The sequence below is a fragment of the Musca autumnalis genome, unplaced genomic scaffold (assembly GCF_047663935.1).
Source record: "Musca autumnalis isolate F117 unplaced genomic scaffold, ASM4766393v1 scaffold_5, whole genome shotgun sequence".
Classification (NCBI taxonomy): Eukaryota; Metazoa; Arthropoda; class Insecta; order Diptera; family Muscidae; genus Musca; species Musca autumnalis.
In genome coordinates, this window is record NW_027412088.1 from 170,005,342 (window position 1) to 170,031,141 (window position 25,800).

General features: G+C 41.5%; 2 protein-coding genes across 2 annotated transcripts in view; one reads left to right on the top strand and one right to left on the bottom strand.

Annotated features, from left to right (window-relative positions):
• Positions 1–24,373, top strand: Efhc1.2 (EF-hand domain containing 1.2). The gene is made up of 6 exons (XM_073992759.1): positions 1–186; positions 259–806; positions 870–1,140; positions 11,621–11,854; positions 11,911–12,426; positions 23,601–24,373. The coding sequence occupies exons 1-6, from the start codon at positions 136–138 to the stop codon at positions 24,252–24,254; spliced, it is 2,274 nt and encodes a 757-aa protein (XP_073848860.1). The 5' UTR covers positions 1–135; the 3' UTR covers positions 24,255–24,373.
• Hacl (2-hydroxyacyl-CoA lyase) overlaps positions 24,268–25,800 on the bottom strand; it is a 12,450-nt gene continuing 10,917 nt past the window's right edge. Inside the window, exon 6 of the mRNA XM_073992760.1 lies at positions 24,268–25,045. Coding sequence (XP_073848861.1) covers positions 24,826–25,045 — 220 coding nt within the window. The 3' untranslated portion in view covers positions 24,268–24,825. The remainder of the gene's footprint in view (positions 25,046–25,800) is intronic.

Sequence of the window (25,800 nt, forward strand, 5' to 3'; positions counted from 1 at the left end):
TCAAGTTGTCGATTGACATTGTCTATTATTTTTGTGGCATATTCTTCGAAATATTTCAATTGGCAGAGCAGCAATTTTGTACTGGAAAACAATTTAAAATATATTTTTGAAAAATTTAAAGAAAATCGCACCAAAATGCTACGCATACCAGGAATGCCTTTACTACCAGGGACCACATTTCGAGATGTAAGTAAATTCAAAATTTTTCCAAAAAGAACCATCCTTCTATACTCGTAAATCCTCGCCTCCCCTTCGCAGATTACCAAAACGAAATACCCGAAACCCCAAACACTGATGAACTACAAAGGCATAAGTATGTTAAATGATCGCAAACCACCTGGTCTGGTTGATCCCAGTGGCATGATTGTTGATCCCAATTGTCCACCGGCTCAAACACCCTCACTCTATCCACCCAAAGTTGGTCCCAAGCTACCTCCATGGCTGGCCTATGATAAACAAGTCCTGTGCTTTAATGCCTACTTCAAGGAAACACTGCAAGAAGTCTATCACGCTCCCTATCAGGTGCGGAAGGTGAAAATTTTTTATTATCTTGAAGATGGTACAATGCAAATTGTTGAGCCGAAAGTTGTCAATTCCGGTATACCACAAGGTTGTATGGTCCACCGACAGCGTATACCCAAGCCACCACCATGTCAAACGGAATTTATTTCGATATTGGATTTAAATGTCAACACGACAGTGCAAATATTCGATCGGGTTTATCACATAACAAGTTGTGATAAATTTACAAGGCATTTCTTGAATAAATCGGGTATACCTGTGCCAGATCCTGTCGATGAACCGGTGTAAGTATATGCAATTTTCAAATGGAATCCCCTAAACCTTGGTTATTTATTTTTTTCTTTTAGAGACCCCACCACGGAAATCCGCAAAAGATCCGGTTTGAAAGTCACAAATCCCGTACCCAAGAAGCACTCATTTGCCCAATTTCTGGAATATGACCGCATGGTCTTAAAATTCCATGGTTATTGGGATGATCGTTCGGAATTTGGTGATGTTCGAAAATTGGAAATTTGTTATTATCTTTCGGATGATACCATAGATATTAAGGAACATTTCCCCAGAAATTCGGGAAGGGAAGGTCCTTCCACTTTTCTCAAGAGATGTAAATTACCAAGAGTAAGTCGGGAAAGAAAATATGTAAAATAATGGCATTTTGACGAACAATGGTTGGACTTTATGAGATTTTTGTAACCGGTTAGGTTTGGTTAGGTAAATGTAGTAATTCCGCATCTTGAATTGGCCTAATCAACAGGTCGATAGGGTATAAATCTATGGGTTAGATCGATCATGGGATATATCGTGGGGTTCCTGTCGCACCGTGATATATGTACTCAAGCCTTACATTATTATGTGAATTGTGTCGTGGATTGTTGGGCGCCAGGATGGTTCTGATGTTTTTAGAAGAGTTCTCTCGACATCTGACTCCACTGGAGAATGTTTCTGCAGGAAACGATTGTTTCTTACGCAGTTAAAAAAGCAAACATGTATCATTTTTATTTATGATGCCTTTAGTTGCATTTTCGAGGTACAATTCATGAGATGACGATACGGAAGTCAGCCATACTCTGGGTTGGGCAAACTGTTATGATACTGAGAATGTATCCTTGCTTCCTGAAGCAGATAGCCCCAATTGAAATCTGTAAGGTCCAAAATGACGTAGGAGATGGAAGATACCAAGCAACGGTCCTGACCGGTTTTAATATGGCAAAGCCCAGGATTTATCTTGGTCCCTCTTTCATCTCAAGTGGACACTGACCTCCCCGTGGTGTCACCTGGGGAACTGCCTTTAACACCCGTTAAAGGTAGTGAGCTAAAATGTGCCGCGCGTTCACCCATAAGAACGTTAAAAACTTGCGTTTGGGCGTCGGGTTAGTAACCCTCCCTTAGAAAAAAAGCCTACTAAAAAAAAACGAAAGAAAAGAAAAACAAATCCCTCTAAAGTTGACGAACCCCGCAAATGTTTTAAGGACCATGATCTGCGAATCTGCACCTAGAATGTTTGCACTCTTTATAGAGAAGGCGCAGTCTTCGCATTGGCAGACGTACTTGAAAAGTACAAGGCCGATATTACTGCCATACAGGAAATACGATGGATTGGGAAAGGCGTCAGAACAACACCTAAAGGTGACGCACTGTATTATAGCTGCCATGACACAAAGCATGAGTTTGGTTGCGGATTTGTAGTTGGTCGGAGGTTAAAACATCTGGTCTCCAGCTTAACCCCAGTGAATGAAAAACTCGCTGCAATTCGATTAAAAGCAAAATTCTTCAACATCAGCTTTATTTGCGCTCATGCTCCCACTGAAGAAAAGGACGAACAGACCAAAGATATATTTTACGAGCGCTTAGAAGAAACATATGACCGTTGCCCTGCCCATGACATTAAAATCATTCTAGGCGATTTTATTGCCAAAATTGGAAAGAAGAATATCTTTGGCCCAACAGTCGGGAATTTCAGTCTCCACAGTGAAACATCTGAGAATGGTATGAGGCTGATAGACTTTGCAGCTGCAAAAAACATGGTAGTTAGCAGTACCAGATTTAATCATCTCGATATTCATAAGGGCACCTGGCTGTCTCCAGATCAGAAAACAAGAAATCAAATTGATCATGTTGTGATAGATGGAAGACATTCATCGAGCGTGTTGGATGTACGATCGTTCCGAGGCGCAAACATTGATTCGGACTACTACCTTGCTGCAGCAAAGGTACACACCCGCTTAAACGTAGCAAACAAAGTACGAACAGACACAACACGAAAGTTAGTAAGCTGCAATCACAACAGATAGCCACAGCATATTCCACTCAACTAGCCCAATTGCTTAATCAAAGCACTACTCATCCCGATAACATATCAGCGCAATGACAAAACATTGCCCACTCCATGCAAACAGCCGCAAAATCCATACTTGGATACCAGAGACCTCCACCAAGGAATCCATGGTATGATCGGGAGTGTCGTGCTGCACCAAAGAGAAAAATGCGGCATATAGGGATACTTTACAATCCGTAGCAACGCGTAGCGCACGAGAGAGATACAGGGAGAAAAGGAGAGAGGAGAAACGTCTTTTCCACAGGAAAAGGAGAGAGATGGAAAAACGGGAGTGTGAAAAAATCGGGATGTACAGGAGCCAGAATGAAGTCCGAAACTTCTACCAAAGAGTCAAGCATCAAACTGATGGCTTTGGTACAGGCACATCGTCCTGTAGAGACCAGCAAGGTAATTTGGTAACTGATACAGATAGTGTACTCAGGATATGGAAAGAACATTTTTCACAACTGTTGGTATCCAATAGCAGCGAAGACGACGAAGATACCACAGTCCCAATCCCAGAAGATGGTATTGAATGTATACCGCCCAGCCAAGATGAAGTAAAGACAGCAATAAATCGGCTGAAGAATAATAAGGCAGCAGGAGCCGATGGCTTACCAGCCGAGCTGTTCAAAACCGGAGGCGACACGCTGATAAGGTGTATTCATCAGCTAGTTAGCACCATCTGGCAGGAAGATCGAGTACCCGACGATTGGAACCTGAGTATCCTGTGCCCCGTCCACAACAAGGGAGATAAGACTGTATGCTCTAACTATAGGGGCATAAGTCTACTCCCTATTGCCTACAAGATCGTGTCAGGTATATTGTGCGAACGACTAAAGCCTATGGTCAACGAGATAATTGGACCATACCAATGCGGCTTTAGACCTGGCAAGTACACCATTGACCAGATATTTACCCTGCGGCAAATCCTGGAGAAGACCCAAGATATGCAGATCGCCGATCAGTAAAAGAAGTAACTGATACCTTTATGAAGGTCGAAGGAGAATCTGCTAAAGTGGGTCTGGCGGTAAACGGTGAGAAGACCAAGTTGATGGTGTCGACGCTCGGACCGACTGTGGAAGTTGGTTCCTATAATATTAAGGTAGTAAAAGACTTCGTCTACCTCGGCACCTACGTAAACACAACAAACGACATCAGTTGTGAAATAAAAAGAAGAATTGCATTGGTCAACAGATGCTACTTTGGTTTAAGTAAACAAAAAAAAACATTGTTCCACAACATCCCATACGGGACAAGGGAGACTTCTCTCATATCAGTGAGTGCACCCCGATTCATATTTAGCTCAATGATATCGGACCTACTGTTTATCGCCGAGTCCGAACGGCGTGTCTTAAGACACCACTTGTGGAGAAGTTTTTCAAGGCTTTGGTTTAAGTAAGCAGTTTAAAAACAAAGCCACATCTCGTCAAACAAAAATAACGCTCTACAAAACACTGATACTACCCGTGCTGATGTATGACTCCGAAGCCTGGGTACTTGCGCAAGCAGACATGGCAGTGCTTGGTGTGTTTGAGAGAAAAATTCTTCGAAAGATCTACGGACCAATCTGCGTTGACGGTGAATATCGACGTCGCATGCGTGGTTCATGCTGTATCTGCTATACAACGACATCAATATTGTTAAACGTATCGAGATGCAGCGATTGCGTTGGCTAGGCCATATCATAAGAATGAGCGATGATGAACCCGCTAAAATGGCGTATAAATACGGTCCGCAGATTGGGAGGCCAAGGAATAGATGGCGCAAACAAGTGGATGATGAGATGAAAAGGCGCGGTATTCCAGAGTGCGAAGCAACAAATAGAGAGAAATGGAGATCTTTTCTTAGTTCCACCTATGGAACAAATGTTCTGTAATGGACCAGCTAAGTAAGTAAGTAAGGTCCAACAATTAATGAAAGTAGGTTCTGATTTCGACGTTTTGTTAAAAAAAAAATAAAGACAACTAAAGGACTATCAACCTGGCCCTCGGTACTTAAGAAGCATGGCCTTATTGCTTAAGTCATTTGGTATAAAAGAATAAAGAAAGGCCGAGCCAATTTCTAACTAGATTGTCCCTTACTTTTTTATTCTTTTATCACAAATGAAGCGGAGCAAAAAAGTCGAGGCCTTGATCTACTCAGGCCTTAAAAACCAAACGCTTATTCCCCCAAGACGGAATAAACGTCTAGTTTCGACTTCGGCGTTTGGTGTTATCAAAACAAAAAACAACAACTATATGGTGACGTTTTTGTAAAGGTTGTAGCGCCTTCACTATCTTCATGTCGTTGTTGTATTTTCGGCTACACGAAACGTCGAAGTAAAATGAAATGTTTAAGTCCTTGATACTAAAGCAGCATGGCATGCTAGCTTAAGCTATTTCTGGTCAAAGTATAAAAAACTGCGGAGCCATATTTAAACTTGCCGCTTCCGTTCCCTTCTCCATTATAGATCCATCGACGAAGTTGTCTACCTGCCAATCATCCGTATGGAGCCCGCAGAATCATTTCTGGAGGCGGCTCCCAGGCTAAAACCACTGTTCTCCAGGGGATATCCGTTAGAGTGATAGCTGCTACAGTGGCGCCCTACAATGGGGTCTCACAAACATTAACTGTATTGATGAGGGATTCCCTACATTATTTTTACCGACAGCTAATAACTCTACCGAAGCACGTCTTACTTTCATACACACTGTCAGATAAGATAGAGCTTCTCAGAAGATCCTCTACCAGCAGCCAGTAATCATCAGTGATGTCGCATTCGGGATCAGTTTCGTCAATGACTGCTACCAGAAGGCAGTCTGGGGTGCCATCATAACCGGCCCAGCTTTTGAACGGTCAACGCCACCAGATTATACACATCTAGAGGTCTCTTGTCCTCGGGGTAACGGTTCCCCGGTCTTCTTATGATAAACATCATATGGAGCTGTCGCTCGTGCAGTAGATAAACAGGCCGGTTGCTGAGCTACGAATCTCTTAGGGATCGCTTTGGCATCCTCAGATTATATTGTAAATATTTTCATACAGATCTGAGGTTGACCCCTTTCCCATCTGGTCTGCCAAATGACACCAAGTCGACTTTTTTCTTAAGTCAGACCATGTTCATACAATTGTCTCCATCAACAGACCACCAGACTCAATCGCCTTTGAACTCCGCACTCTCATCGATCACTGTAAAGCGAATTAACTTAATTTAAGAGAGTTCGCCAATCACCGCTTCAGAGAACTGCCCAAGCTTTCTGATTTTCGAGTAGCAAATAGGACGTACCGGGACAACATTACAGCGGCAGTTGCTCGCATATACCTGCTGGTCGAATATCCAAAATAACACCGAACCAATCCAAGTTGCCACAGAGGCAGCTGCCACTGGAAGTTAAAAGGTTGGGTGGTAAGCACAAGCGGAATAAGTATATATATCATCCGAAGAATTGCACTGTTAGAGCCCTACTAAGTGTATTGTTGGCAATGGTTAAGTCACTCACGAACCATGATAAGAGGGAAGATAGCAACTCAGTCACGTTGGGCGACATTACCTTGACAGATGCGAAAAGTTTAGCATGTTATATAAATTGGCAATTTGTCGAACCCCATGCGAGTGACAGTTCGCATTATATCGCTTCCTTCCGAGGAGAAACCAACACAATTTACAATGACATTCAAAGCGTTAGGCCCTGACGGAATGAATAGAGGGTTCAGTATCTCACCAAAGTGTCGCTAGGCACCCACATCGTGCCTGAAGCCTCGAAATGGGCAGGCTGACCGCGCTACTGAAGCCAAGGATGCCAGCAAAAGTGAATCGTATAGACCGATGTCGCTTTTGTCGCTTGTAGTAAAGACTCTTAAGGTTTTATTCCTCTCCAGCGTGAGAAATAGCTATCCCGTTGCCGATCAGCAGCATGTGTTTCGTAAGTAGCGCAGCACTACAATTGCGCTGCACGCCATTTTCGCACATATTAGTCGAGGCTCAACCAGCAATAGGACAGTGTTGGTGGCGCCCGACTTATAAAAAGCCTTTGATACTGTCCACTGTTCCATGGAGTTTTATTACATCCAACATACTACCCTTCGGTCAAGTTTGAAAGTTGAAATTATATGTTTGGACTCCAGTCGTACATGGAGGACAGGAACAAGAAGTCGAAGCCATCAAGGCTATCAAGCAGGTTTGGAAAGTATTCACACTGATGCAGTCGCAAATGCCATAAACAACTTTCGCATGAATGCGATCGTCGGAGAACGTCTACTAAATTCCTATAGACAAGTACTGATGACACCGTACAAGACATCTGCCTAGCATGAGGTACAGACTCGCTCAACACCCTACACTTTTTCAACACCCCTGCCAAACCTACTCATCTAACTCCAGTAGCTTTGTGTTTACAACTAATCGAAGCAACCACATTCCAGGTCATGAAGATCGACCCAAATTAAGAAAGAAAACGAACATCCCACATCCCGACAGCTAATGACATTAACTCCCTCATAAAGGTTTGCTCTGCCGTTACGCCTTCCTTCCTTCTACAATACTGTCAGATAAGAAGATTCTTCTCAGAAGGCCCTATACCAACAGCCAGTAATCATCACTGACCATCCCTTCAGGATTAGCTTCGTCAGTAACTACTAACAGGTGGTCGTCTGGGGCCGTCATCATAGCCGCCCTAGTTCTTAAATGGCCTGCACCTCCAGACGTGTATCAGGAGATATTTTTGCTTCGGCTGTCAGGTGTCGCACGTGAAGTGGACCAGCCGGCATGTTGTTGAGCTATGAGTCTGAGCTCATCCTTCACACTTTGCTTGTGCGAGAAAGATTTAGATCAGAAATGAACACGAAGCGAGTATTGCTGTATCTTCGTGTATGCTGAGACTTAATTTAACTTAAAAGGTTGCATATGTCTGGTTTAGATTCTGAGGTTTACCCCTTTTCTCCAGAGAAGGAGATGCTTCAAAAGCGGTGTTGGTGGCAAAAGAAAAAAGAACGGCCGATCCATTTTCGAACTGGTTGCCCTTTACCTTTTGACTTAAGCAAGAAAACCAGTCCCTTATATACTGAGGTCTTAAGGCCTGGGTACATAAGCTGCCTCGTCTTTCTTCAATTTTCGAACTAGGTTGCCCTTTTCTTTTTTAATCCTTTATCAGAAGCAAGCAAGGTAAGCAGGCGTGTCTTCTTATGTACCTAGACCTATAAAGCAGAAAACACATCCAACGTTTCAGTAAAGTTGGGCGTCATGTCTGATAAAAGAGGAAGGGCAACATAGATCGAATTTTTCGTTATTCTTTTATCAGAAATGACGCCCAACTTTACTGAAACGTTGGATGTGTTTTCTGCTTCATAGATCTAAGTACATAAGAAGCCTCGCCTGCTTACCTTACTGCAACGAGAACATGCCATTGTGTTGTCATACTGGAAGAATATTCGATTTTTCATGCAGATGGTCCACTGATGACACGAGCCTCTCAGCGCGACGTTCTGGCAGGTTTGAATACGGTTCTATTGCATTGCACTTATGTTCGCAGACCACACTGGCGCCACATAGCTTAACAGAGACGACTTATAGCGTTTTTCCGGTCCAAAAGGTTTTTTGTCTGCATCCCAAGTGTGTCTGCATCAATGCCGTTTGGAGGGGTTTGAATGAAGGAAAAGTCGAGATTTAAGAGTTACAGAGATACCACCCCACCTTGGGGAACTCCCTGTTTCCCGATACGAGGCTTCGACTTCTAGTTCCTGAATTCCATGTACGACTGGCGTCCAAACATATAATTAAAACTTTCAAGCTTGACCGAAGGGTAGTATGTTGGATGTAATAAAACTGCATGGAACAGTTGACAGTATTAAAGGCTTTTTATAAGTCGGGCGCCGCCAACACTGTCCTATTGCTGGTTGAGCCTCGACTAATATGTGCGAAAATGGCGTGCAGCGCTGCTTATGAAACACATGCTGCTAATCGGCAACTGGAAAGCTATTTCTCACGCTGGAGAGGAATAAAACCTCAAGAATCTTTACTACAAGCGACAAAAGCGACATCGGTCTATACGATTCACTTTTGCTGGCTTCCTTGGCTTCAGCAGCGCGATCAGCCTGCCCATTTCGAGGCTTCGGGCACGATGTTGGTGCCTAGCGACACGTTGGTGAGACACTGAACCCTCGATTCATTCCGTCAGGGCCTAACGCTTTGGATGTCATTGTAAATTTTGGTGATTCCTCCTCGGAAGGAAGGGACAAATTGCCAAGTTATATAACATACTAAACTTTTCGCATCAGTCAGGGTAATGTCGCCAAACGTGACTGAGGTGCTATCTTCCCTCTTACCATGGTTCGATAGTGACTTAGCCGTTGCCAACAATACACTTAGTAGGGCTCTAACAGTGCAATTCTTCAGATGATATATCTACTTATTCCGATTGTGCTTACCTGCCTGCTTCTGGGGCCACTTGGATATGCGAGCGACTGCCGCTGTGATGATGTCCCGGTACGTCCTATTTGCTACTCCAAAATCAGAAAGCTTGGGCAGTTCTCTGAAGCGGTGATTGGCGAACTCTCTTAAATTAAGTCAATTCTCTTTACCGTGATCGATGAGAGTGCAGAGGAGTTCAAAGGCGGTCTGGCGGTCTGTTGATGGAGACAATTGTATGAACTTGGTCTGACTCAAGAGAAAAGACGACTTGGTGTCATTTGGCAGACCAGATGGGAAAGGGGTCAACCTCAGAATCTAAAACTTCCTCAGACATGTGTGAAAATATATAATCTGAGGATGCCAAAGCGTTCCCTAAGAGATTCGTAGCTCAGCAACCTGCCTGTTTATCTACTGCACGAACCACAGATCCAAATGTTTCTCATAAGAAGACCGTAATAGGTTTCCGAGGACAAAATACCTGTAGATGTGTCTTATCTGGTGATGTTGACCATTCAACTAGTCCGGTTATGATGGCACCACAGACGGCCTTCTGCTAGCAGTCATTGACGAAGCTGATCTCGAATGCGACATCACTGATGATTACTGGCTGCTGGTAGGGGGTCTTCTGAGTAGATCTATCTTTTCTGACAGTGTGTATGAAAGTAAGACGTGCTTTGGTAGAGTCAAAGTCATTAGCTGTGAGCAAGAATAATATAGGGAATCCCTCACCAAGACAGTTAATGTTTGTGAGACCCCATGGGAGGGCGCCACTTTAGTAGCTATCATTCTGACGGATATCCCCTGGAGAACAGTGGTTTTAGCCTGGGTTCCGCCTCCAGAAATGATTCTGCGGCTCCATACGGATTCGACCCATGTTGCCCTTGCTCTTTTATCAGACACGACGCCCAACTTTACGGAAACGTGGGATGTGTTTATGGCTTTAGGGTGTGAGGACCCTGACCAAGTCGGAGCTACAATGGGTAGTTTCGGCTTGGTCGGCGTTTTTACAATCGTTGGATTTGTATGTCCCACCATCCCAACAGTTTCTTGTTGCTGTTACGGATGTCGCGCGTCTTTCAGGGCCAGGGACTTTGGAGGGATAAATTCACTTTCCATTAATAACCTCAACGCAGATTGAGCCTAACTGCACTGCCAACATTACCTTCCGATAAGTTGGTTGTCGTAGAGTGGGATTAGCCTCCAAATCTCCTCATAAACCCAAGCTAATCTCCAAACTATCCTTCTCGGCATTCATGTTAGGATCCCTTCGATAAATTTATAAAGATAATTGTAGGATGGTCGGTAGGTCTTATTGTGATTCTTCCTATATTCTTTGATACTTGCCAGTTTTGAACCACTTCAACCACCACCAGGTTTGGGGGATTCTTATCAGTCTCTTGTGACACATTTATCGCTATGCCATCTAGAAAATAAAGCCGGCCAGAAAGGGTCTGGATCACTGTGTTGTTCATCACCTCATCCGACAAGAGCGAATTATCCCAGTATTCATCTGGGTCACCGCCGTCACTGAGGCCGATGGTGTTACTCCTTTCCTCACGGAGGTTAATGAAGGCAGTCTTAACTTCCTCGGTTTGTCTCCTCAGTGGTATTTGTCAAGTGTCATGACGTCCCCTTCCGGAGAATCCATGTTTGGTTTCTTATTACGCTTTTCGTACGTGTCCATAGCCTGATCGGCCAAAGTTTCCTTTGGAATAAAATTTGTGTTTGTGGTTAAGTTGACAAGAAGAAGTCGTGGGACTAAATTGGGGAGAAAAGGTTGATCATGGCATAGCTTTCCTTTACCATGACAAGGACTTGTCAGCTTGGTCTACACTTCGTTGAGCCGTCTGTGAATTAACGATGCTCCGTTATACTACATTCGACATCCTACTGCACACCTTAAAAAACGCCAGGTGTTCGCCTGACACATCGGCATTAGGGGATTTATATTAGGCAGGTTATCACTGCTAGATAACCTTTGATAACAAGGTCTAAAAATGTTCGTTGTTCTAGTGTGGACTGGGACAAATCTGTCAGTAAAACCCCTCTCCCCAGACATGTGATTTCTATTCGTTTGTACATTTTGAGATTCGAATTGGCATCCTTACAGTCTGGAGAATAGGGTTTTGCCAGTAGATTCAGGGTTTCAAGCTCACTCACGTGTCATCACTTCGCATGATACTCCCAATTGGCTTGCATTCCTTCCCTTGATTAAACATCTTAAGAATTTGTTTTAGCAGTCCTGACCTCAATTTTATTCATATTGAAGCTATCCCCTATACAAGTCGCAAACCGCATTGAGCTTGGTCCTGAAGAAAGTTTAAAAGTGGATGTTTTCATCCGACTCCCTATCCATAATAAGAATAAATATTTTAATTTCTTGTCTTTCAAATTAGGAGTTTTCTGGCCTACCTTTGCCCGGGGAACAAACACCACAAAGTCTGTTAAACGTTTTGGGTACAAATATGCGTAATGTCCGCTATGTTATGGATCCCTTGGATGTGGGACGTAAGGAAATTTTATATTACAGCGATAAGGATTTACAAATTGGAACGGTGCTCAATGTCTATGGTCGGGCGGTGGTACTAACCGACTGCGATGAGTTCACAAAAGGATACTATAGGAAAAGGGTAAGTTCTCATACAAAAAATGTACATCTCACATACCTAATCATTTCATTTTCCAGTATGGCATTGAAGATTTCACACCAGCCCCAGTTCCATCGAGGGCGGATGACAGCCTGCCAGCTAGACGCCGTGAACGTATACTACCACCCTATAACGGTTGGGGTTCCTATGAAGATTCCGAAGGCAATTGCATTTCGGTGGAACCAAAACCTCCACAAGCCGATTTCAAGAAATTCATACAATTGGATCGTTATGTTCTGCGTTTTGGTGCCAAGCTATTGTCGACCATCAAAGAGAATTGTGAACGAATGTTTATCATTTCGTATTATTTATCCGATGACACGATACAAATTTTCGAGGTGGCAGCCAGAAATTCAGGTTTCTTGGGTGGTGAATTTATGAAGCGAACACGCATTGCATTACCGGGACAGCAGAAATTCACCTCTCGACGTCCACAATATTATAGGCCATATAATTTTTATATTGGCGCCACAGTTAGTTTGAAGGATCACATTTTCCATGTGGTATCGGCCGATGAGTATACGTTAATTTATATGGAAAATCATCCGGATGAGGTAAGTAAAAATATTTTTGGGGCTATCCATGGCCAAAAACATAATAAAGCCGAAAACACATCCAACGTTTTGGTAAAGTTGGGCGCCATTTCTGATAAAAGAAAAATCCTATCTATGTTGCCCTTCCTCTTTTATTCTTTTATCAAAAATGGCGCCCAACTTTACTGAAACTTTGGATGTGTTTTTCAGCTTAAATATTTAGTTTCGACTAGCCAATTAAAACATCAACAACATGGCGTTGATTCTGAGGAGATGGCTGTGCTTTTGCAGTTGTGCGTCGCAACACAGAACGACGAAGTCAAAACTAAACGTTTATTTTGTTATCGTTTTTATATTACAAAAAGGGCATATGTCGTGTTTACCCATTTTGCTTGGATTGTGATGACATTTTTGGCTCAGGCTCTCTCCTTTTCCGCTTAACTCATTGAGGAGCATAAGGCCTCGATGGGGGTAGTTCCTGCTTAATCTGGCTTTGGGTTTGTCTCTAGGTCTAGAAATGTGGATGCCTGGATGGATTGTAACCACAAAGCTACTGGAATTAGTTGAGTAGGTTTGGCAGGGCAGTTGAAAATGTTCAGTGTGTCGTGTATACCTTTACCGCAACGTTATTCAGACGATGGGATTAGGGATGTCCTCCGAAGACTGCATTTACACGATAGATGTTTATGGTATTCGCGACTTCATCTGTTTGAATGTTATTCATACTGTTTGAATGTCTTGCTAATCTAGGGGTTCTCTCATGTAACGTTGGGCCTCCCTCTCTAGATCATTCGGAGTGTGGGGGAGTCCTATCCACCATACGGTGATTGGAATGACTTTCACTGTAATACCCGAGCAAGTACTTCAACGAGAGCATGCCATTTTGTTGCCGTACTGAAAGAATCTTCGACTACTCATTCAGACGGTCCTCTGATTACACGAGGAGGCAACCTGTTGCAGTTCTCCGGGCGGGATTCTGACAGGTTTGAATGTTATACCATAGCGTTGCACTTATATTAGCGGGTTCTTTGTGTCCTCTAGAATCTTGAATTACCATTGACCAGGACATACAGTTCTGCACTCATCTCCACAGTCCATGTGGTGAACAGAGTGGCAGAAGACTTGGTGGCGAATATTTGCAAAGGTGGGAAGATCGATCAAAGAGGAGTTCAGCCTTTCACAAATGACATTAGGGAAGATACCCGACGCCAAGATCGTACTATCATCCGCATGCGTAACGATGTCAATGCCGTCTGGAGGTGATGGTGGAATACAGGAAAAGCGAAAATAATTGCAAGGATATCACCTCACCTTGAGAAATGCCTGTTTCACTGTACGGGGCTTCGACTTTTTGTAACTGAATTCCGTAAGAATGAGGTCCACACATATAATTTATTATCCAACGTTTCAAATCTGGCTCTATCGTAGTCTGCTCGGTGTCCTCAAAAACTGAGAAGTGTTTGACTTTTGATAAATCGGGCGCCACCAACACTGTCCTATCGCACGGCTTGTTCTGGTTGAATCCTCGACTAATATGTGTGGGGATGGCGTGCAGCGCTCTTGTGGGGCTTTGCTGCTTAGGTTAGGTTTAATGATGCACAGCCATCTAGTAGAAAAGGTGACTGCTTCACTCGGAGACCGTTGGGCCATTGTGTTCATCCTGTGTAGACTGTTGTTGAAGATTTATAGATGATAGAGATGTGGGGATGTTGATGCAGTATGGCGAGATGAGTATGATAGGGTAGAGATGATGATATGATGGTGAAATGCAGGAGATGATGAGTTGATGGTGCAGCGCAGATAGGATGGAGATGTAAAGTTTGATGCCAAGGTATGGATGAGAATGTGCTGGAAAAGTAGAAAGAGTCTGATTAGTATTAATTGTTAAGGACCTTTGCCAAGCCATGATAGATGTTTGGCAAAGTTAAGTAGGACCATGGGATCTATGTTAGACAGGAAGGTCAGAGTTTCTATCTCATATCTACCTAGTGTTCGGTTTCTCCTTGTTGGCAAAAAGGGGCACCTACAAAGCAGATGTTCGACAGTTTCTATCTCATCCGCATCTTCACATAGTCTGCAGTAGTCAATGCCACTGTCATCCCATTTTGAAGTTAGAGATCTCACTCTGCAGTGACCTGTTATAAGTCCTACCGCGATTATCATCCCTAACTTATCAAGTGAGAGGATGGAAGCCGTTCTTCGACGAGAAACCGCAGGCCAGATCGCCTTGGATACCCTACAACCAGGTTCCAGTAGCCATCTTGATGTGCTCTCTCATTGAAGATCTCCCGAAGTTTGCCGATGTAGTGGCACATCGGTGGCAGAACGGTTTCATACACTGATAAGTCGATAGAATTACCTCGAGCCAGTTCATCTGCTACCTCGTTTCCCATAATGTTGCTGTGTATATCCTGCATAGCTCTCCTACAATCAAGAATTGCTCTCGAATCTATGGTCCATGAATTGAGAGCCTTGAGGGCTGATTGACTATCGACATATATAGTCACCGGTCCTGTAAGGCTGCCTTCAAGCCCTTTCACCAATTCAGCTGCTTTCCTGATAGCAAGAATCTCCCCCCGAAAAACACTACAATTATCGTAGAGCTTGTATGAGTTTTTAATTAGTGGATTCTCGCAGTAGACGCCAGCACCAGTACCTTCATCCATCTTGGACCCGTTTGTGTTTTTTGCCAGACCGTCCAGAGGAGATATGTACTCAGCCCATGCATCTCTGCTTGGAAAGATGACGGTCAAGGAGTCGAACTTGAATGAGGTAGGCATATAATCGCTTACGCAACCATTGTCACCTAACTCAAGTCGACTATCAATTAGTTTTAGGACATTCGAGTGTCCAAAGTGTGAACCATGCCAACAACCTGACTCCCGGAGTCTAAAAGCAGTTCTCGCCGCCTGAAACTAAATAAGGATATCCAAGGGTTTTGAGATCCAGGATGACGTTTAAAGCAGCGTGAAGAGTGCTTTTAATCGATCCGGTAATCAGCAGTGACGCGGTTCTTTGTACACTTGATAATTTGGAGAGTAACGCTTTGTTCCCAAGAGCTTGCCACCAGACCACCATAGGAAAGTATGGGCAGGACCACGGTTACATACAGCCAGTGTATGATGATCTGTGGTATCAATCCCCAGCTTTTCCCAATGGAGTTCTTACAGAAGTGCCATGAGTCCCTTCTTCGTTCGCTCCTCTGCATTTCTTTTCCATGTCAAGCGATGGTCCAGAATAGTGCCGAGGTTTTTTGCTTCCGTAGAAAGTTCCAGGGCCACCCCGTCCAGGACTGGAGGCTCGAAATTGGGAATTTTGCGTTTCTTAGTGAATAGTACATGCTCTGTTTTTTTCTGGGTTTACTCCAAGGCCGTTGTTCTAGGCCCAGCTTGCAAGTTGTACTAAGGCTCTTCGCATGAGCTCAGACAGGGTTGGCTGGAATTTGCCACTTATCAGCACAACCACATCATCAGCATAGGCAACCACCTTGATCTTCAGCCGATCGAAGCACACAAGTATTTCATTTATTATCAGAAGCCATAGCAAGGGTGAGAGAACTCCTCCCTGGCTTTGCTGCTTACAAAGCTCGATGCAGATGATCGGCAAATAGATAGAAATTTCTGACGCTGGAGAGGTGTAAAGCCTCAAGAGTCTTTGCCACTGGCCGCAAAAGCGAAATCGATCTGTACGGTTCACCTATGCTGGAATTCTTACCTGGCTTCAGTAGAGGGACCACCCAGCCTACTTTCTATCGGGTACGAAGTGAGTGGCTAACGACATGTTGATAAAATTGGTGAGATTCTCAACTCCCGGCTCGTGCAACTGTTTCAGAATTACGATGGACATTCCATCAGGGCAAAACGCTCTGGATGATTTAACGTTCCGGATGTCATTCGCAACATCATCAATTTTAAATTGTGGAGGTTCCTCCTCTGCAGAAGATATCCAATGCGACGTAGTACTCTCCTCTTTGCCCTGTCACTCCAGGGGGTTCCCAACAAATTGTCAATTAAAATAACTTGCGCTCCTATTCGGATCGGACTGAGGACATATCTTCCTTCTTCCCAGGATTCGAGAGTGACTTGCCGTGTCCCACAATTCATCTATTCCATCTCCAATGTTGCAACTCCACAAATGATCTAGCCACTTACCCCTTTTGTGCTCACCGACCAACCTATTAAGCTCCAGTGTCAGCTCCCTGTCTCTGGGGTCACTGTGATTGATTAAACGAATCTCATCACTCACATTTGCTAGGCCCAGCGCCTTTGCTGGGAAATTTGATATTATTTCGGATATTCGACCAGCAGATATATGCGAGCGACTGTAACTGTGATGATGTCCCAGTACGTCCTATTTGCTACCCAAACATCAGAAAGCTTGGTCAGTTCTCTGAAGCGGTGATTGATAAATTCTCTGAAACTAGACCGATTTGCTTCCACGTGATGGATGAAAGTTCGGTGTTCAGATGTGATGAAATTCGGGGTTCTGCTGATTATGAGTAGATGGTCTGATCCAAGAGAAACGACGGGTTGCCACCAGGTGATGTCATTTGTCAGACCAGATGATACGATAGTTATGTTTGGCGAACTGTGACACTCTCCACTTATTCTGGTAGGAGCGTCCTCATTGACCGAACAAAACGTAGAGCTATAAATTTGCTCAGCCAGCGCTGCACTACGTCGCGAGTTCATATTAACTGTGGCCTAAAATAGAAGGAGTTATCGTAGGTGCATCAATTTTGGTACAAGTACTTATTATTGACTCCAGGACAAAAAACTGGGATGGTAGGTCCACGTTTTTTGATAGCCCCCCTAGAACCGTACCTCCCGATTTTTTGTAGTTTTTAAGTTTTAGTCACAATGACCAACCGAAATGACTGATATTTGGTGTTTAGTCTTCGGCAGAGGTAAAAAACATTCCAACAGAGAATTATAGGTGTAGGTCCACGTTTTGATATAGCCCTATAGAACGGTACCTCCCGATTTTCGGTATTTTAAAGCTTTTAGCCTCATTATTACACCGAAATTGCTGAAATTTGGTATTTAGTCTTCGTTGGGGGTATAAAACTTTCACCTTGAAAATTGTCGGTATAGGTCCACGCCTTCATATAGCCCCCATAGGACGGTACCTCCCGATATTCGGTATTTTGAAGGTTTCAGCCTCATTATCACACCGAAATGGCTGAAAATTGGTATTTAGTCCTCGTTGGGGGGTTGATAGCTTTACACCCGAAATCTTTCGGTATAGGTCCTCGTCTTCATATAGCCCCCATAGAACCGTACCTCCCCGTTTTCGGTATTTTGAAGGTTGTGGTCTCAATATCCACCCGAAATGACTGAAATTTGGTGTCCAGTCTTCTCTCTCTCTCAACTCTACCTCGGCAGTTCCACACATGACTGCTATCGCCCAAAAATTCCATGCGCGGGTCAAATTCCACACAGGCTCAAGCGAGATAGGTCTGTATTGAACATACTGCTGCAATAGGAAACCTAATCGCCCACCTCCACTTCTGGTGCAGTCCTTACCCAGTATTTTGTAACCATCACAACGCTGTAAGCTTCAGTTGTTATTGTATTGTTTAATTGGTGGGGTGATGGAATTTGATTGGTCTACACCACAGATCGATTGCTCATAAGTTTTTGGGTCGACATGGACAAGAGAATATGTGTGCCGTATCGTGTGGACCCTGCCTACATTGCGTACAGATATTTTAAATGTCAGGAATGTTTCTGGTGGCTATGGGGTGGGACCGTTTGACTTCTGAAACAGCTGGAGGATATTGCTGCAGGACGCGATACAATTCATACGAGTTGACAGACGGCTGGATTGCGCGAGTATGGATCGTCTTCAGCGAAGCAGCCAGTGATACGCAGTCGATGTCCGTTAGTATGACATCTTTGATGTTGGCGCTGGAACGACGGATCTGCCTTGGGAATGGATCCAGTCCCACTATATGATGTTTGGAATTCTATGGCTGATGTTATGCCAACAGGAACTGTCGAGTAAGAAACATGTCATATTGTTGCACTGACAGCATCCTTGCCTCATGATGTAGATATTCCACACTCGACATCTGGACACATACGGCAGCGGTTTGTATGACATTATTTTGTGTGGTTTGCAATGCCTTCCACTGGGTGTCGCTTAAAAATGAAATCCAAATCCGAGATGGCTTTGGATACGTTATGTCTTTACTGGACTTTGGAAGTTACAGCGACTCCATGTTTCGAACTGGTAAGGAGTTTGTCGAAGATTACGGATATGAGCATTTTGAAACCATGCTGGTTATGTACTGCAGAAAGATGTTCAGTTGTGCTCAAAAACCTTGGTTAGTGTTGACGAGATGGTGTTCGGATGATATTTATATACGATATGAAACGGTGTAGTTGTTATTGTAGCAGCGTATTTTTGATGGTAGGTTGTCATCCGCTGGCCGAAAGGCTTTTGGTTTCGAGTCAATCCGGTACAAAGAATGTCAGGGATTGCAGACGCAGTTGTTGTTGAGCTTGGTTTCCAGCCGCGTTATGATATCCTTCGGACACATGGGGGGGTTATTCTGGACGTAAGTTCCCGTGAGTTTTCTCATTATCACCTTTAAGTCGAAACGGTGGAAATACAAAAAACTCACGGGGAATTTTTGTTCAGAATAACCCCCATTATTATAAGCCCTCTTTTGTTATAGTTTGGATTTACCGAACAGTATTGTAGCGTTTCGGTTAAATTAAAGTTAAAAGAGTTGATTGAATTTCAATGAGGAGCTTATTGCCATTAACTTTCAATGTAAAAATTATATTTCTAATACCTCCAAATTGGTTTATTTTGCATTTCCAAAACCATCAGATAGTAAAAGAACACATATAATAATGGCCCTATAGTTTGGATTTACCGAACAGAATTATAACGTTCCGGTTAACTTAAAGTTAAAAGTGATGATTGAATTTCAAGGAGGAGCTTCAAGTCATTAACTTTCAATGTGAAAATTAAATTTTTAATGCCTCCAAATTAGTTTATTTTGCATTTTGAAATCCATCAGATAGTAAAAGAACACATGTAATAATGGCCTTAAGACTGACACGGTGCTCTTGAAACAATTTTAAATGGAAGGTGCTTACACCTCGGAAGTTTTTGCGGATTCTGAAACTACAATGTTTATAGATGAGAAAAATCAAAAAACAAAAAAAATCGCCGGAGCGCTTTTTAAATAAATCACGATTTATGTTGACATTTTTAGGTGTTGTTTAGGTTTTGACGATTTTGCTTAGAAACCGCAAGTCCTATTCAAATTTGACTAAAGAATGTTATAGCTAAGAAAATTCTGTATGGTATTCTCGTCGGTTTTACCGTTTTTGAGATATAGAAGTTCAAATTGGGACAATTCAAATTCAATTCAATTCTGTATCGCCCCCTTATAAAACAATGTCATGACTGCAAATTCCCAACTTAAACTTATATATCTAAAAAAAATGTTAACGCTTAGGATAAGTTACTTATGCCAGTCTTGTACAGAATTTTCACAGCTTTAAGATTTTCTCAGGTCCCATATCGATAAGACTTACCGTATTCAAGAAAAATCGCGAAACCCTAACAAAAAATCTAAAAATGAAAACTGAGCTTCTTTATCTCAAAAATAGTACAGGCTGGGAACAAATGATAAACGTCAATCCTCTAGAGAATTTTCACAGCTACAACATTTTATTTAGCTCCATTTCGAATGGACTTGCTGTTTCCAAGCAAAATCGTGAAACATGTAAAAATGTGAATTTTGACCGCGATTTATTTAAAAATCCCTACAGCGGATTTGGATTTTTCTCATCTATGAACACTGCTGTTTCACAATTCACAAAAACTTTCCCCTTGTAAGCGGTTTTCATCAAAAGTAAGTTAAGGCGCACCCTTCGTGACATTGTTCTATAAGGGGGCGATACAGTCAGTACATTGTCCCAATTTGAACTTCTATATCTCAAAAATGGTAAAAACTACGAAAATACCATAAAGGTCGATCTTGTAGAGAATTTTCATAGCTACAACATTTTTCTAGTCCCATTCCGATAGGACTTGCGGTTTCTAAGCAAAATCGAGAAAACCTAAACCACCCCTAAAAATGTCAACTTAATTCGCGATTTATTTAAAAAGCGGTCCGGCGATTTTTTTTGTTTTTTGATTTTTCTCATCTATGAACATTGTAGTTTCAGAATCCGCAAAAACTTCCAAGGTGTAAGCACCTTCCATTTAAAATTGTTTCAAGAGCACCGTGCTGATAAAGTCTATTTTTATACCCTCAGCATTTATGCTAACGAGGGTATATACACTTTCATACGGGCAAAATGTGCCTCATCGAAATAATGGTTTTAGACCCCAAGTATGTTTGGACGAAATGTGTTTCAGACAATTTGGAGTCGTTTGAGCAATGTCCGTCCGTCTGTCTGTCTGGCTGGCTGGAGCGCACGATAACTCTCGAACAGATCAACCGATTCGATCCAAAATGTGGCTTTCGTAATATTTTGTCCAAACTTAGTTTAAGTTCGAAGATGGGCTATATCGGTCCACTGCTTCCGGTACCTCCCCCACAAAAGTTCGAAAATGTTCGGAAAATTTGTGCGCACGATAACTCTTGAAGGAAGTAACGGATTTGATCCATACTACGCACATCGTGAAATTTCTACTAAACTTAGATGAGGTTCCAAAATGGACTCAATCGGTCCACTCCTTCGGGTACCTCCCACACAAAATTTCGGATAAGTTCAGATTAGGACCAGTTCTCGAATCGCTTTGATTTTGGTTGCATTAACTTGTATTCATTGCCCGCCATACAACGGTACAAGTTTCATCGGGGGCAAGTCCATACTTCCTGAGAAAATAGCCTGAAAGATGCAAAAAGCCCTTATAACACCGTGTGTAGTGGATGGAGCCCAAGATAACTCGGTCCAAAATGTATTCTTCGTAATATTTTGTCCAAACATAGTTTAAATTCGAAGATAAGCCAAATCGGTCCACTCCTCGAAAATTTTTCGAAAAAATTGTGCGCACGATAACTCTTGTATGGAGTGGCCGATGTAATCCATACTTTGCACATCCTAATATATCCATTAGGTAAAGATAAGGTTCGAATATGGACTATATTTGTCTACTCCTTCTGTTACCTCTCACACAAAATTTCGAATAAGTTTACTTTAAGGCCTGCTCTCGAATCACTTTGATTTTTGTTGAAGCGATTTGCATTCGCTACCTTCATTACGACGGTAAAAGTTTTTTTCCGGGGGAAGTCCATATTTCTTAGGAAAACAACCCGAAAGGTATAATAAAATCCCTATGTCGTCATATGTGGCTGTCGGAGAGCACGATAACTCTCGAACTGTTCAACCGATTTGGTCCAACATTTGGTCTTCGTCATATTATATCCAAACTTAGTTTCATGGGGCAATACCGGTCCACAACTTCCGGTACTTCTCCCCAATATTTAAAAAAATTCACTAAAATGCTAGGACGATATCACTTGAATGGGGCAACCAATTTGGTTCAAACTTTGGATCTCCTAACATTTTGTCAAAATTTTGTTTAACTTCTAAAATGGCCCATATCGGTCCACCCTAAGGGTACCTCCCCCACAAAGGTTCAACATTTGTGTCTTAGTGCAGTTAATTCCTAATCCACATTTTTGTCGGCAAGTTCAAATGTCCAAAAAGGGCCACATAATTTTGAATAGACCTTAAATACATTCGATCTGTCCGTAGGTGAAAGTTTCACTTCACAATGGCTGAGGGTATATGTCTGTCGGCTTATCCGACTGACACTTTTTTTCTTGTTCCAACCTATTTAGAAAAAATAATACAATTTCAAAGTAAATTTTGTTCGTTTTCCCGAGATTTATGCCTGTTTGTCTTTGAAACTTTAGAGGTCCATATCTCGCGAAGTATGGATCTCCCAAATAGAAGCTATATACATATTTTCATGATAAGGGATGTGAGGCCTACTTGTGGAAACAAAAATCATCACCATCCAAGCTTACCGGGTAAACTGAAATCGATCATTCAACATTTAAAATTATAAATGCCATTTGTTGCACCGACATGAAAATCGAAATTCGTTTTTTGACTTAATCTTAATTTCAAGCTTCTACGTTCAAAAACAACGATCCTATTCAAGAAATGGCATTTCGGAAAATGGGATAATATTGCAGATTTTGTTGTAATGGAGGATCTTAAAACTAAGCAATTCAGCGGTTTTGGTTTCACTACTTATTTCCCTTCATATATGATCGATAATATCCCATATACTCGCCTTCATAAGATTAATATTCCGTAAAACAATTATTAATTTTATAACGTTTTTTGCTTCTCCTGTAAAGTTTTGGTTTTGTGGGTTACGTCTTCGGGCATTTATGGTGACGATATTCAATATACATAGATCATTGCAGGTTTGAAGTTTAAAAACGTTTGCATGTCTGAAAGTTGACAATGTATAATTTAGAGTTGCCAATAAATATAATTCACGTTAAAAAAGTTAGCCATATTGATCGTTATTTAAATACAGTAGAATCCTGATAATTCGTACCAGAGGGGACCGGTACTTTTAACGAATTATAGGACTTTTCGATTCATGGCCATGGGACCGACAGTTTATTAACCAGGGGGGTTACTCTCTATTGCGATGCATTAGAAAAATGCTATGCGTAAGGAAATTAAATGCGTCTCTAATACTTTTTCGTATCTCCTTTCGCAAGTATTTTTGCTCTTATTTCCTTTCAGGCACCGCCGCAATCTGTAATACAAAAGCATATGTCGAAATCGTGTGTTAACGCAAATATCTTGCGCTAACAAAATAAAAAAACCCATCGCAATACAGAGTAACCCCCCAGGACAATCATGAACAAAAAATCAATGCAGAATTTGTTCCCTTTCGCGAATTTAACAATTTTGTATTTCCATATTTTTGTCGATTCGGCTAGAATATTCAATAATTTAGTGATTCTACATAGTAGTTTTCAACTTTTTAAAATATTGATTTAAAATGATTTTTTTAGTTATTTTTCGTGTGGAAAATTCTGAGGGAAATATTCATGATTGCCCTGTACAAATTTCTGAAACTTTCGCTTTATTAGTGTATAAATTATCGCTATTATTATGTATTATCTTACTGCTTACCTTTAGTCCACGATTTTGTGGTTAATTATCTTGTTTTTCTCTTCTTCTCAATAGTTCCCCTTTGCCGACATTCAACGGATCATGGATAAAGTCCGTGAGGTTTTGCGTAACAATTACAAAGATTTCGTCTGCAAATGTTTGCCAGATAATCAGGCAGATGCCAAAGAAGTGCGCACCATTGGCTATGAAACCTTAAAACAAGCTCTAATTACAGCGCTGGGCGACAACATAACAAATCACGAAATAATTACCCTTTGCCGTTATTTCTCAGCTGAGCAGGCACCACCTGTGACCTGTAATCGTGAAACGGTGCGTGCCGCAGTACATTTGGAATTAAAGCGTAATCTTTGGAATGCCATCGATGAAATGAAAGAATACCTCTTCCACTTGAATCCTTTGAATAAACCATTCCTGTCGGAAATGAAAATCAGATCAGCTCTAAAGGGTTGCCGTCTACCATTCCCCCAAGAATTAATAGATGATATGTTGCGTGTATTAAATCAAAATGATTGTGGTGAAATTGAGGTGTGTGATTTCTTGAATTTCCTTGATATGAATTGTGGTCAAGTGCCGGATATTACCCCCGTGAATATTGCCTTTGAGCTGTGCCCCAAAATACCCTTCCTGCACAAGGGGCGTTTGGTGAATTTCCAATGTTTCTTGCAACACTTGGGTTTGGATGAAGATTTGAAAAAGTCAAGCGATTAAAACATGTCTTGGGTTTTTGTAGATTTTTTTAAAACCAATTTATATTTTTTATATGTAACTTGTTTTTAACACTGTCTGGCTTTATAACCTCTTTTTGAATAAATTCGTTTATTATGGTATTTTTTGTGTAAAAAAAATCTTTATAAACAATTTACAACTTTGCTTTGTGGTTGGGTTTGGTTACTTTTGAAAACATGGGTAAATTGAACTAGACTTTTTCATTTTTTAAACAAATATTGGGAATGTTTTGTTGTTTTCTTGATTTTCACTATACACAATTATTTTTTCAACACATTTATAATTGGTTTTGTGAAACAAAGTTTTTAAAATATATGTATAAAAAATTAATAATAATAAATCAATCACAAATAAAACACTTTTTTCATACTACTCAATCGAATACTTAAAAAACAATACAAAAAAAGTTTACATTATTTTGGGGGGGAGTTTTTGTGCAAAATACAGGATACAAAATAGCATCTTCTTGTCGCTGCCTTCATTAAAAATTTACTAAAATACATACACACATTACGTTGAAGACAACTTATATCAATCTCTTCTTTTAAGTAATTTATAATTTGGATTCGGTGAGCCAATTGAAGGATTGTGGCTTTCTATCAGATTGGGGACTAATTGCCACATTGATAATGGTTGGTTTATCTGACAATTTTTGAGCTTCCTTAACGGCAGTTTGCAATTCGGGTATGGTTTGACAGAAGTAACCCTTCATGCCGAACATTTTCATCATTTCTTCATAACGCACTTGTACGCCCAAGGCAGAGGGAGGAGTTCTGAAAGAAAAAATTAAAAATATAATAAATCATTTCTTCTCATAGAAGATCAGAAAAGAGAAGATCAATTAATTGTCTTATCGTAGAAGATCAATGGATCTTCTTGTACAAGAGCAAATGACCTTCTTATTGAAGACTGAGTGGTCTTCCAATTGAAGTCTAAATAAGTGTTCCTCTTATAATAGTTAAATGGTCTCCACATAAGCAAAAGGTGTTCTGGTAACCAAAATGTCTTCTATGAGACGATATCTTAGTCTTGAGAATACCTTTTGATCTTCTTTGGGAAGACTTTATGGTCTTCTTTGCTAAGACCTTTTGATGTTCTTTGAGAAGACTTTTTGGTCTTCTTTGCTAAGACCATTTGTCATCTATGTAAGACCTATGACATCTTTTGGTCTTCTATGAAAACCGCTGTTGGTCTTTTATGAGAAGTCATTTTAGTCTTCTATGAGAAGACATTTTAGTCTTCTATGATAAGAACTTTTGGTCTTCTTTGAGAAGACTTTTTGGTTTTCTATGTGACGACCGTTTTAGCCTTCTATGACAACATCGTTTGGCCTTCTATTAAAATAACTTTTTGTCTTCTATGAGAAGACATTTTGGTCTTCTATGAAAAACCCTTTTGGGAAGACCTATTGGTCTTCTTTGAGAAAAACTTTTCGTTATCTACAACAAGAAGACCTTTTGGTCTTCTATGAAAAGACTTTTTGGTCTTATTTGAGAAGACCGTTTGGTCTTCTTTGAGGAGACAATTT

What these genes read in the sequence shown, in the direction of transcription:
- Efhc1.2 (XM_073992759.1), top strand. Translation starts at nt 136, where the DNA reads ATGCTACGCATACCAGGAATGCCTTTACTACCAGGGACCACATTTCGA. An exon ending in CAGGGACCACATTTCGAGAT is followed by an intron (nt 187 to 258) that starts GTAAGTAAATTC and finishes TCCCCTTCGCAG; the next exon opens with ATTACCAAAACGAAATACCC. An exon ending in AGAGATGTAAATTACCAAGA is followed by an intron (nt 1,141 to 11,620) that starts GTAAGTCGGGAA and finishes CTTTCAAATTAG; the next exon opens with GAGTTTTCTGGCCTACCTTT.